At 39.7% G+C, this 12,939-nt stretch overlaps 1 protein-coding gene across 10 annotated transcripts in view; it reads left to right on the top strand.

Annotated features, from left to right (window-relative positions):
• Positions 1-12,939, top strand: part of VEPH1 (ventricular zone expressed PH domain containing 1) — a 327,919-nt gene that overhangs the window by 98,020 nt on the left and 216,960 nt on the right. For all 10 annotated transcript variants that reach the window (XM_086674592.1, XM_086674591.1, XM_086674590.1 and 7 more), the window contains one exon: positions 8,073-8,247. In XM_086674592.1, the coding sequence (XP_086530718.1) occupies positions 8,073-8,247 (175 nt within the window). The remainder of the gene's footprint in view (positions 1-8,072; positions 8,248-12,939) is intronic.

The raw sequence follows: 12,939 nt of genomic DNA, 5'->3' as shown, positions 1-12,939 counted from the left end.
TCAGAAACAGTTTATTTTAGTCCAAAGTGCCATTCCACAGACATTCAGACAGAAATTCAGAAATCATCCATACTCTCCAGCTCCCACTGTCATTTCAAAACCATTGGTCTGGATTCTAGAGTGGCACTATCCAACAGAAATGGAATGTAAGCTACAAACATAGGCCGTATATATAATTTCAAACTTTCTAGTAGCCGCATGAAAAAGAAAAGAAACCGATGAAATTTATTTGATAATATTTTTCCTTAACCCAATATATCCAAATATTATTTCAGCACATAATCAATATGAAAATCAATGATATATTTTACTTATTTGTATACCAGGTCTTACAAATCTGGTGTGTGCTTTAGCACATATTACTTTGGGGCAGTCACATTTCAGGTGCTCAGTAGCCTCACGGGGGCCGTGGCTCCTGTGTCAGCACAGTTCTAGAGAGTCAGGAAGCCTTTCTGGATGGAGACCACATTTGGAAAGGGTTGTGAGTACTACCAGAATTTTCACCAGGTAAGAAAGGCAGAGCAAGAGCACATGTCAAGCAGACAAAACATTCCAAGCTTGTGCAAAAGTCCAGGTTTGTGAAATGAGATCAGGGTCGAAGATTTATAAGCAGGCTGCCCTCCAAAATGCCCCAAATTTAAACATAAAGGGATGTTTCATCCTGGGAAAGGCATTATGTCCCCTATTTAAAAAGGGGTTGGAGGTGTGGAGCAAATAAGAATGTTCAACTTAATGCTGATCAGTGACTCCAAGGAGATGACTCCGTAAGACTGTTGAGAGCAGGGCCCTGAGCACAAGCACTATTATGGAAAGGGACAGAGAACAAAGCTAAGGGATCAGCCTCTTGGTCGAGAGGGACAAGGGTCACAGAGATGGGCAACTCCAGCCTACTGTGTGCCCTCAGAGGAGGCAGAAGGGATTAAAATGGAAGGCAGGGAGCCCTGAAGACCAACTTGCTTTTTGGCAAAGTTCAGTGATTTCAGTGGATGTGGTTCCAGAAAGCCAACCCCAGGAACCAAAGGCAAGGCTGTGGTTGCAGCTTTGCCATTTTGCTTTGATCAAATTTCAAGGGGACATTTTTGGCCTGTGGTAAATATTGAAAATACGACTTGGTACTACATGTAATTTAGGTTCTTGTGGGAACCATGGAGAAATCCAGATGACTCATATTCTGTTCTGTTTTTTCAGTAAAATAAAACAGTAGATCAACTTTAAAGCCAACCACTTAGCATTCTGAGCTTGCACAAAACCCCCCCAAAAAACCAACAAAACAACCAAGAGTGAGCCCTTCTCCACCCATCCACCTCCCCAGATAAGCAATCCCAGAATCACACTATCAGGCAAGACCTACCAGTTCTTCCCACATCCTGGGCCATTTTACTCAATTTTTTTCTGGCCATTTCACTGTAATTTCAAGCTAAATATTTTCACATACACAGAAACCTTCTGTCTTTTTTTCCCCCAAATCCCTTTTTTAACCTATACTCCAAACCTACTTCAGGTGACTCATTCCTATTCTACTTTTAATTAGTAATTATATATTTAATTCTTTCTCTTTTTGGCCCCTAAATTTATGAACTTGATACATTTACCTTAAAACAATTTTTTAAATTCCAGTATTCATCTTCTGTACATTCCTCAATACAAAATCAGTCCATGTGTGTGACTGCATTTGCCTTTGGTGAAATGCTTTTGCCAACCTACCCCATGTCTTTAAACAAGTCTTATAACCTGTCATTTATAAAACAAAGGATGAACCAACTGATTTCTCAGCTCACCTCCTGGTCTGAAATTCTGACTCCTGTAGAAGATGCTGAGAGGTAAAATAGGAAAGAGCTTTGGACCTTGAGGGCCTTAGAGTCAAATACTCTTGGTCTTATATAAATGAGAGTTTGGAAAGTTATTTTCTCTCTCTAAGCCTCTGTTCTGCTATCTGTAAAATGGGCATAACAATATGTGCTGCTCATGAGAACCATCTTTTATTATAAAAGCAATCTCTATTTGTGGTCCAGCCACTGTCCAGAAGAACCTATGTCAAACCACAGCTTCCTCTGACTAGGATGCTATGTGGAGCTGGCCAATGCCTATTTCTTTGCTTCTAGAAAAATACTGAAAGGGAGGGTACCCCCTATAAGGCACGATGCTTTCTAGGATAAATTCGATCCTGGAGACTGATGAAGAAAATGAAAACGTACCTCAAGAAGGCTGTAATTATTGACATAGCTGATGTGCTAGAATGATGTTCTAGCTTGAATTGACAGGCCAACTGTTCTGAGGTTGAGAGCCAATACCTGGTTTTACCAGTTACAGCAGTATCTTCCCCAACCAAACTGCTTATGGGGCTGTTGCCAAGTAAGCTCAGCATTTTATCTCTTCCTCCATGTATGCTCACACTATTGATGACTGTATAAAGAAGGAGACTGTATAAAGAAGGAGACTGTATAACTGCAGGGGGTTGTCTGGGGGGCAGGAGGGAGGAATAGAAAAAATCCTGAAATTCACTGTTTGAAATCAGAAGGTCTTTTTTTTCCTTTCCTTTCTTTCTTTTTTTTTTTTAAGATGAACCAACTGTCCATTCACCTTGATTCCACACTTCAGTATTCTTATTTCCCCTTGAGTTAATGCTATATGATGATTCAAAGCCTCTCCCTGGCTGGCATTGCCAGCAAAGTGACTTAGACATTTTTGAGAGCAATTCCATTGCACCTCTTAGAGGCAGAATTGGTTGTCTTGATCTAGAAGTTTATTTAGTAGGCAACCCCAGCTTTACCATTTACTTGCAGTGTGATTTGGGCAATTTTATCTTTCTGTGCCTTAATTTCCTCATCTGTAAAATGCTGTAGCTGCCTTATGAGTTTGTTGTAAGAATTAGATAGTCGTTAAACAATAGACATAAAATATTTGGAACACAGGAAATGCTACATGAGTATTAATTCTGATTGGCATTAGCATTATCTGTAGAAAACTGTAAAATAACACTCAACACTTTCGAACAAGCTATTCATTTAATTATTTATTTTAGTCATTGTTCATTGCTTGTCTCCCCCTCCCCAAAATAGAAGCTCTGTTTTATTGATGAAGTCCCAGCACCTAGAATTGTGAATGGTAAGCATATAGTAAGTGCTCAAAATAGTATTTATTGAATGAGTGAATGAATGAATGAATGAATGAAGTACTGAATAGATCAGGAGATGTGACTGCTCTATGCTTTTCTCCAGAATGGGTCTCAGTACTTATTCATCAGTTAATGCCACACAAGACAGTGACAAAAAAAAAAGGGGGGGGGGGAGGAGACTGGGATATAATCTCCCAGGTTACTGAGACCCAATCCTTTATTACCCGTCTGAAAATACACTGGGAAAATATAGGTGTATGTTCCATTTAGATTTTATATATAGCCATGCTGCTAAGAACCAAGCGTTTTAGATATAAATCCAAAATTCGCTTGATTTTCTGGTCAATGATGCAGGATGAAAAACCATGAAACAGTGATTTTAATAAATGACACTTAATATTTCTTGAGATTACTCTTTTATGGCTTTCGGTTGAATTCAAAGCCCAAGAGCCAAAGAGCTTTTTAGTTGCTATCATCTCAGATAGATATCTCTTTTACTTAGCTTTATTCTTTTCAATTTTAAAACTCTGGGACATGTTCCCAAAGTGCATGTTTTCAAAAAGAAAACCTCCGCCAATAGCTCAAATTGGTGCTAATCTAGTTAAGAAATACAATTCTTGGCATCCATAGAACAAAGACCTTTTGTTTTGCTTCTACAGCTAAAAATAACTGTCCCCCTGAGCAAGTCTTTATATCTACCCTGTACTTCACTGAATTTGTTCTCTGAGTACTGAGCACTGAATTGTGTGTAAGATGATATGCATACCAACATCTCACGTCTACACTGAAGGGCAAGGTCCATCATAAGCCCCAGCATTAATAGCTGCTGTTAAAGTGGTTTATTTGTACAGTGACCATAGGGCTTTCTCTGTGTGTGTACCATTGGCATTTCTGTGATCTAAATACTGCCAAAGATAAAATAAGTTCATGTGCCTGAGATCTACTGCATTAGCAACTCCTTTTGCTTCACTTGTAAGTGAAGCCCAGCCATTAGAAGGAGGTTGTATGGTACCTGTTAGGGCCCTTGGCACCTGGTGTCTTTCTAGCCTCATCTTGACCTCCCAGGCTCTCACTGACATCCTGTTTCTGTCAGCAGTGTCCATGGCTTCTGGACACACTAGCAATGGTCTAGACACTATTTAGAGATTGACAGCCTTTGGTAGGAATTCCTTGTTCCTACAAATAATTTGCTCTTTGCTTAATGTTTTACTTCTCCTGTCATTTGAAAAATTTCTGGATGACATATGTGGGAGGAAAACAAAAAAGTTGAGTATGTTAAAGTTTTTTTTAAATTTTTTAAATGTTTATTTATTTTTGAGAGAGAGAGAGAGAGAGCACGCATGAGCAGGGGAGGGGCAGAGCGAGAGGGAGACACATAATCCGAAGCAGCCTCCAGGATATGCGCTGTCAGCTCAGAGCCCAATGCAGGGCTCAAACTCATGAACCGTGAGATCATGACCTGAGCTGAAGTTGGACACTTAACTGACTGAGCCACCCAAGCACCCCAAAGTTTTGTTTTCTTTTAATAATGACATTATTTACCTGTAAAAACATTTATACATTTCACCTATAACCACACTTCAAAGACTTTAATAGCTGCCCACTACTTTTCTCTAGAACATTTAGAATTGTTTTAAGAAGAATTTGATCGAATTGGTTAAGACAGCCTGTTCTTTCATGGTTGCTGGCAAATATTGGCTCACCCCAGGGTTTAAAAACCTCAGTTGCTGCGAATACTGATTTTCATTGATCTTGTACCATCTGTGTTCATGATTAGTGGGGAACACAAGTTGTACTTCCAAATGCGACCATCTGTGCTTTCTAAGTAAGTTACAGGTAAATGTGCTTGAAGACATATTCCTCTAATGGAAGACGTGTACTTTTCTAGCTGCAAGTTGTTCTTGGCTGAAGATTCAGAGTAGGTAAAGTAAACCTGGACATGAAGTTTTTTGTTGGAAAGCTCTGAGAACAACTGTGTGATTGCATTCCACTCTCAAAACTGGGGGTTTGATCAACCATGACAGGGACAAAGATTTGTCATCTAAAAGCTAAACTAGCAAAAATCTACACATAATGGAAAGACTGGCTGTCTGTGGGGGCAACCCCAAACATTGTACAGGTGAGACAATGTTTTGGAAAATACCAAATACTGTGATTGAGGTAACTTGAATGTAACCTCAAGGGAACAGTGATAGAATAAGATTATAATGGAGAAGATGGACAAATCAGTCAGCCTCCCTAACACAACCACTTCCTAAATTACATACTCTGAAGAGTACGTCAACACAAAGAGGATGTTCAGTGGGGGGGGGGGGGGGGGGGGGGTCATTATTATGGTACAATTACTCAGCACTGTGTGTGTGTGTGTGTGTGTGTTGGGGGGAGGGGTGGAGACTGACTCTGATGGACAGGAAAGTTCCAGTTAGTCACCAGAGATGGGGATTTGGTTATAGAGAAGGAATGTTATTTTAGTCAGGTTTCATCATGGCCTGGATGACATAACCCTCAGGATCTCTCTTTGCTTTTATCTGATTTTGTGCCTATCTGTGAACATTCTGGTTAGTAATCTGGTTCCTGATATCCTGATAATGTGAAAGAGTCTGACCCAGGAAAGACCCTCACTGTAGATGAGTAAACTGGCATGCTGGATTATGCACTGGGCTTTTAGAAATCCTTTGGTGTGAGTTAGCATCAGTGGATCCAAACAATTCTGTCTGGCCTGACTAAACACACATCCAGACTTCTAAAGCTGAAAGGCAGGTTGCAGCCAGCCTCCCAGGGAGACCTCACAGCTCATCACATCAGTAATGGCCCAGTCCAATCAGGCCCAATTAAATTCACCAGGAGAGGAAATACTCTAGATAAAGTCAAAGCCTGCTATCAGAGAAGTCTGGCTGCAAGCCATGGTACTAATAGACGTGTTAGGAACTCTAAGAAGGATAGGACAGAAACCTAGTGAGTGGAACTGCTATAGAAGCACATGATTTGTCACAAAGGGATAAGGTCAGAGCTTTCAACATGGCTGACTTAACTGTGGGGTTATCAGGTTAGGGTTTTGAATACTTACCTTCTCTGCTCAGTAGTCAGATTGACTCTTCAATCTGGAAAACGGGTGCAACTACAGGAATGAATTAAGGATTTATAAGTCTATTTCTTGTTTCTAGGGACTGGGAGGGAAAAAAGCTTAAGTACTAAAGAGATAATTGTCTCAGAAATATTTGGGGCTAGTATTGGCCTCAGGCACAGCCTAATGCATAGGGCCCAAATGATGTCACCAGGACATTTTTTTCCCTCAGTTTGTCTCTCAGATCCATGCTGCCTTGAATCGCAGACAGATTCTCTCCTACTGAGGTCAAACCTGGCAGCAGCTACTCTTGGTCTTCCATTCTCGGCACTTTTGATTCAGTAGAAGAGAGAATCTCTTGCACAGAGCCCTTTTAATGACTCCTTAATTGTAATTGGGTAATTTGCCCATTATTGAACCTACTATTTGGACTAAGGAGATGTGATTCTCTGATTGGTCAATGTCTGAGTCATTTGACAACCTTTGAAGCCAAGAGGGCAAATGCCCTCATTAGAAAGAAGTAGCATGTGGCCTTGGCCATGGAAATAGGAATCTGTTAAGGAGTGTGTAACAACTCAGCTGCCCAATCAACTAGTCCTAAAAATGGATGGCATTGGAGGTTTGAGCCTATACTCAGCCATTGCTAACAGCAACATGAGCAAGACAGATGGGAGCAAAAGGGCCCCCTACCTCCATGCCTTCCTTCCTGTCACATTATGTTTCTGATGACAACTATCACAATAGGTTTATATATTCTTCGTTAGTTATTCAATTTCTCAGATGTTTGTTGAACACCTACCATAAACCCAGAATTGTGGGATATATTAGAGGGAGTAATCCACAAGTGGCAAGATATAAGCACTGTTCACATGAATAGACTTAAAAAAAACACCTTTTATTTCTAATATAATAATATGAAGTCAAATGCAGTGTGTGCAGTGTGCAACATTTGCCTTGTAATTAGGCTAAAGGATGGGGTTGATGATCAGAATAGCTAATGGTAATGAAGACAAACCATCCACTTTTAAGAAAATGCTTTGTATGTTTTAACTATTATTCCCTCATAGGCAATTAAATGCAGATAGCACTATTTAATGTATAAGGACATTGATGGTCAATCACGAAGTATATGAAAAAGAGAATTGTTTTAGGACCCAGAATTTCTTTCATTTTTAGTCTCATGTTCGTTCACTTTTTTTCTTCTGAATCTCACTGGCTGAAACTTTAGTTTTTAAGATGAAGTCAAAAAAGTGACTTGTTCAACATTGCTTGGGTTGTTTTCTCAAGTATAAATCTGATGAGTTATTTTTGTCATCAGTGACTCTTGATCAATTTCAAACTCCTTGGCATGGAATGCCAAACCTTTCCTAATCATGTCCCTTTTACTCTTCCAGTTCCTGTGCTCACCTCCCTACCCCAACCTTCCCACATGGCCCACACTCCCACCGCAGTGAGCTATTCACAGTTTCCAAAGGTACATGTTCTCCCTCACCTCTGTGCCTCCACAGGTGCTTTTCCTCTGTTCATTCCTTTCCTTGCCATCACCCAGCCATCTCCTGTTCATCCACCAGGTCCAGCTATGACACCACTCCCTCCAGAAAGTCTTGGCACCGTCCAAGACTGGGTTAGGTGTTCCTCCTTTGTTCCCTCAGTATTCTGAACTTTGCCTGTCAGTGCCCCCATCAGCGTACGGTGTTAGCTGCCTGTTTGCCTCCAAGTCTCCCTAATAAGGACAAGAATTCCCAGAGGCCCAAATACAATGAAAACAGGGTGGGGTCTGTGTTTTCACAGCTGCACTCTGGAGATTAGCTCAATAAATATTTTTTTGGATGAATGAATAAATGAATGAATAATGAGCCACTTATTATTTGTTACTTTCTTATGTTTCCTCAGAATTACAACCGGCCCCCTGTGATGGCGTTAGCCATCCCCATAGCAGTGAAATTCCTCCACAGAGGCAACAAGGAACTGTGCAGGAATATGTCCAACTACCTGTCCCTGGCTGCAATCACCAAGGCAGATCTTCTGGCTGATCACACAGACGTTATAGTAAAGAGCATACTCCAAGGTACGGTGCAAAGGCTGAGTGTGGGGATGTTTTTCTAGGAGTGATTTGAAAATATTTTCATGAAGCAGTAATGGATTGTGGAAGGGAGACCTAGAGTATTGAGAGGTACGTTAGATTCTCTGCTTTGCCACTAGCTGGTTGGTGAATGGGGGTGAGATTTCTTGGGCTGGTTGAGCCTGTGTCTCTTCACTGGGCAGATGAATTATTTTGACTCATAGAGGAGTTGTAAGCTCTCTCTCTTCTAACTCTACATTTCTCAGTTTGGGGAATGGTGTTTTCCATGCTTCTGGTCACCTTGTCCAGCTACCAGTTGTGGAGAACCTACTTGTCTGCATTGAGTGGAACATAACCCACTGTTCTCAGTGGCAGATGGACAACCTCTCCTGCCTTTGGTTTCCAAAAGCAAGGGATGTTAGGTAAAATATACCAGAGAACATGTGAAGACTTCTTCAATTGTGAACATGACTTGGGACTGATGTGTAACTGTGTTAAATACTACCATAAAGAAATCAAATCAGGACATCTCTGTTAATTGTTTCATATTTGAATGAAAGAGATCAAGTTAGTCCAGTCAAATTATTCTCTTTTCTTAAGTTTTTCCTTTGGTTTCAGATCTGTCAGAAACCATGGTTTTTCGGTATCTTTGATTTGGGATCAGAGACAATATATGGTATTATCTGATATGCACCCAATTCCCCCAGTTCTCATTAATAATAATCAAAGGTCTATGCGTATCTTGGCCCACATTCTACTGCCACATACTCCAAGTGCTCAGGTTGAGCATCAACCCTCTGTAAAGTCCACTCAGACCAAGTGTTTCTTAGAGTCTCCATGCTCCACAAATGCTCCCTTTCTGAGGTATCCAGACCAATTCATAAGCCCACGTTGTTACTCTCCCTATGCTTCCTGGCCCAGCATGCTATGGTGGTGTCCACTTCTACTACCCCGAGCCCAGCAAACTCTGTGGCTGCTACCATGGAGGTTCCAGGAACTGATTTCACTGCATACTGCCTTGTCAAGGATGGCAGCCTCTGTTCCTTTGTGCCGCTCCCCCTGAAGCTTCAGGAGCCAACCCCCACTTCACTAATTTCATGTGGCAGCCTATGGCAGGATGGGGAAGAACACCTGTCTCTCTCCTTGGTGTTACACTTTGATAAAGAGGCCCCAAAGCGGGGTTGCTTAGCTCCCAGTACCAAACTGTTCCCAAGTTTGCAGTAAAATGTATCCTTCCGTTCTGTCTAAAAACTTTCTCTCTCATGCCTGGGCTCAACTATCCAGCCAAGAATCAAGCTAGCAAGAAATTAATCAAAAAGTTTTCAAAATGACTGTGGCCCACCAAGGACAAAGGCTTTTTTCATTGTACCAGACATTCCTAAGAAGAGTTCATAGCACGAACCCTCGACATCTGACCAGCCACCTCAGATGCCCAGATATGTCTGAAGCCCAGCCTTGACAGTGGAGATTCATCACTTTACCTGTGTTTCCCTCTAAAGATTTGTCATTGATGTTACTAGGCAGTATCATTAATTTCTCATTTTCTTTGGCTACAGGATTGAATTGCTAATTTAACTTTTAATCATGATGCTAAAGTTTCTAAAAGTCCAGAAAAGCAGTTATGCCTTTTTCACCACCTTGACTACATATTTGAAAGAGATTTTATATGATATTAAAAAACGCTTCTACACACCACACATTTTAAAACCATGGTAGTTGACTTGCAAGTAACAGATTTATTGAAAAAAAAAATGAATTGTTTCTTTGCAGCTGCCAAGAGCTTAGCTCATGTTTTTTTTCTTTTTTTTGTTTTTTTTTCTTTTTTTGAATTGCACTTTTAATAACAAAGAACTCTTTTGAAACACAAATACACTTTTTGAATTCATTGCAAGCATTTGAAATAAACAAACGATTTGGTTTATTCGATGTGACACTATAAAAATTACCATAAAAGACATGATAATTTGACCTATAAGAAGTTGGGGCTACATATTTCAGGGTTTAGATTTTTAAGACTAATGTGTCTGTATAACTCCACAGCCATTCACATGAGCCCATCAAACTTAAAGCTGCAGGGTAGAGAGGATCTTGCTGTCTCTGAGTAAGTTTCTGTTCTGCATATCTTTGTCATATATACCCTACAATCAGCCCTAGGAGACATCATTTGGATTTCTGTTTTCCTTACCTACAGTTTTCTTCCCTTTAGATCTTCTTCCTTGATTTATATTATCCTAATCTGTACTCTCCCACTTTTCAATGTCTACAGAGGTTGTTATCTACTCAGTAATAACAATAATGATTATGACAATTATAACTACAATGGCTAAAATTTATTTCATGCTCTCTTTATGCCAAATAATGTATTAAGCACTTTATATGGATTATATCGTTTAATCCTCACAAGAATTCCATAACAAAAATCCTATTACTATCCCATTTTACCAATTAGTAGTATTTTAAGTGATAGAAACACCAGGTATGAATAGCTTGGTGATGAGGAGGAGGATAGTGATAATGAAGAAGAGGAAGAAAAGACAAAGGAGGGGAGGAGAAGGAGGAAGAACTTATCAGAACACATGACTGAAAAGTACATAAATACATCAGACTTCCCATATGACTTGATTCAGGGCTCAGTGGTGGTACCAAAAGTCATTACTCAACTCTGCTTCCTTTGGATTAGGTTCACTTTCTTTCTTCTCTCTACTTGTTTTTTGTTTTTGTTTTTTGTTTTTTGTTTGTTTTGTTTTGTTTTGTTTTTTGAGACAGAGAGAGATTTGGGGGAAGGGTGGAGGGAGAAAGATAATCTTAAGCAGACTCAACACCCAGTGCTGGGTTCAATCTCATGACAGTAAGATCATGACCTAAGCTGGAAATCAAGAGTCAGATACTTAACTGACTGAGCCACCCAGGTGCCCCTGGATTGGTTTCATTTTCATGATCCATGTTATGGGTTCTGCAGCTTCCAGTTTACATCATCAAGAATACCAATTAAGCAAAAAATCTCCATACCCAGTCTCATTGTCTCTGCTTGACCTAACATGGGCCATATGCCTATTTCTGAACCAATCCATGCTTGTTCCTGGGAGCACAGTCTTTCAGTTGGCCGGGCTTGGGTAATGAACCCCCTCAAAGCAGGAAAGGGGGTCAACTACAGCAGAACTACATGGATGGGATGCAGATCACTGCTCCCCAAATCCAGGGTTATTGCCAGCAATGGTTAAAATGAATACTGGGTACCAACAAACAGCCTTATATACTTAGTTTTAACCTCTTATACTTCCTTTTTTAGAGAATTACCCCATTGCTTTGGCATAACAAGACCTTATTGGATAATGATTCTTTCATCTCAGTGTATCTGTAGTTCTTCTCGGGTTCTTGGCATGTGTAAATTTTATGAACGGAACCATTCTACCTTCATTTTAAAATAGTAAGGAAAAAGTAGACCAGATAGGGCCAGGCAAGACTGGTGGTATACCAGTGGTGACTACTTCTTATACTAAGTTGATATTACTCCACTGATAACATTTTTCAATTGTTTTATACATGTTTGTCCTTAATTCCAAACCAAACGCCTCCTTTATAATTACAAGTCAATCATGAGAGACTGTCAAAGAGCTTGTGTATTTATCCCTGAAGGCCAATATTTCAATATTTCCAAGCCAATTTTTTACTACTTTTCATTATTAATAACTATATATAAGTAATGTTGACTTTTACATTCAATGTAAATATAAATTCATTTTATTTAAATTGCTTAGACTCCATTTGTCTGTTTTATATTCTCTGAATTCTTCCAATGAGAAGGAAATTGTGAAAAATTCTTCCATTTGGAGAAAAAAATTAAAGGCATGAGCAGTATCAGGGTGTCTGGGTGGATCAGTCAGTTAAGCATTGGACTCTAGATTTCAGCTCAGGTCATGATCTCACAGTTTGTGAGTTCAAGCCCCATGTCAGTCTCTGTGCTGACAGTGCAGAGCCTACTTGGGATTCCCTCTCACTCTCTCTCTCTCTCTCTCCCCCCCCTCTCTCCCTGCCTCCTTCTCCCCCCTTCCCCCCCCCCCCCATGGGCATTCTCTCTAGTTCTCTCAAAATAAATAAATAAACTTAAAAAAGAAAAGGTATGAACAGTATTGCCTTGGTTCATACTTGAGAGGTAAGGTGCTAGAAAACCTGAATATCTCTATAAAAAATAAGACAAATCAGTATTTTTAAATCAACCCCCCAAGAAAATAAAAATAAATTAAAAAACCCTGTTCCTTTAGTTTTACAGTTGTACAATTAGAAAAAATATGCAAGTAATAATACAGTCTTAACTAAGCTTTTTCAGAGAATTAAAAAACATTCTCCAACTAATTCTGTGAGCTGGTGTATATGTGACATAAAAACCAGAAAGGAAAACACAAGAAAGGAAAATACACCCCCATCTTAATTATGAACATAGATGCACAAATCACGAATCACAAATAAAAATGACTCCAGCAATGCTTATGGAAAATAACATTAACATTTGCTGAGTGCTTAATGTGTGCCATTTTCTGGTCTCTTAACTCATATGTCTTAATATTCAAAATGTAATTCTCCACAGTTAAAGACTAAAGAGTCAAAAAGTCATGTGATCAGTAAGACCATCTCATAAAGTTCAGTACCCATGCATGAAAAAAAATTTTTTTGCAAAGTAGGAATTTTGGAGACCTTTCT

Source organism: Puma concolor, chromosome C2, assembly GCF_028749965.1.
Source record: "Puma concolor isolate L17-30 chromosome C2, mPumCon1.1.hap2, whole genome shotgun sequence".
Lineage (NCBI taxonomy): Eukaryota > Metazoa > Chordata > Mammalia > Carnivora > Felidae > Puma > Puma concolor.
Note: the sequence above shows the minus strand (reverse complement) of the source record. Positions and strands in the feature narration are given on the sequence as shown.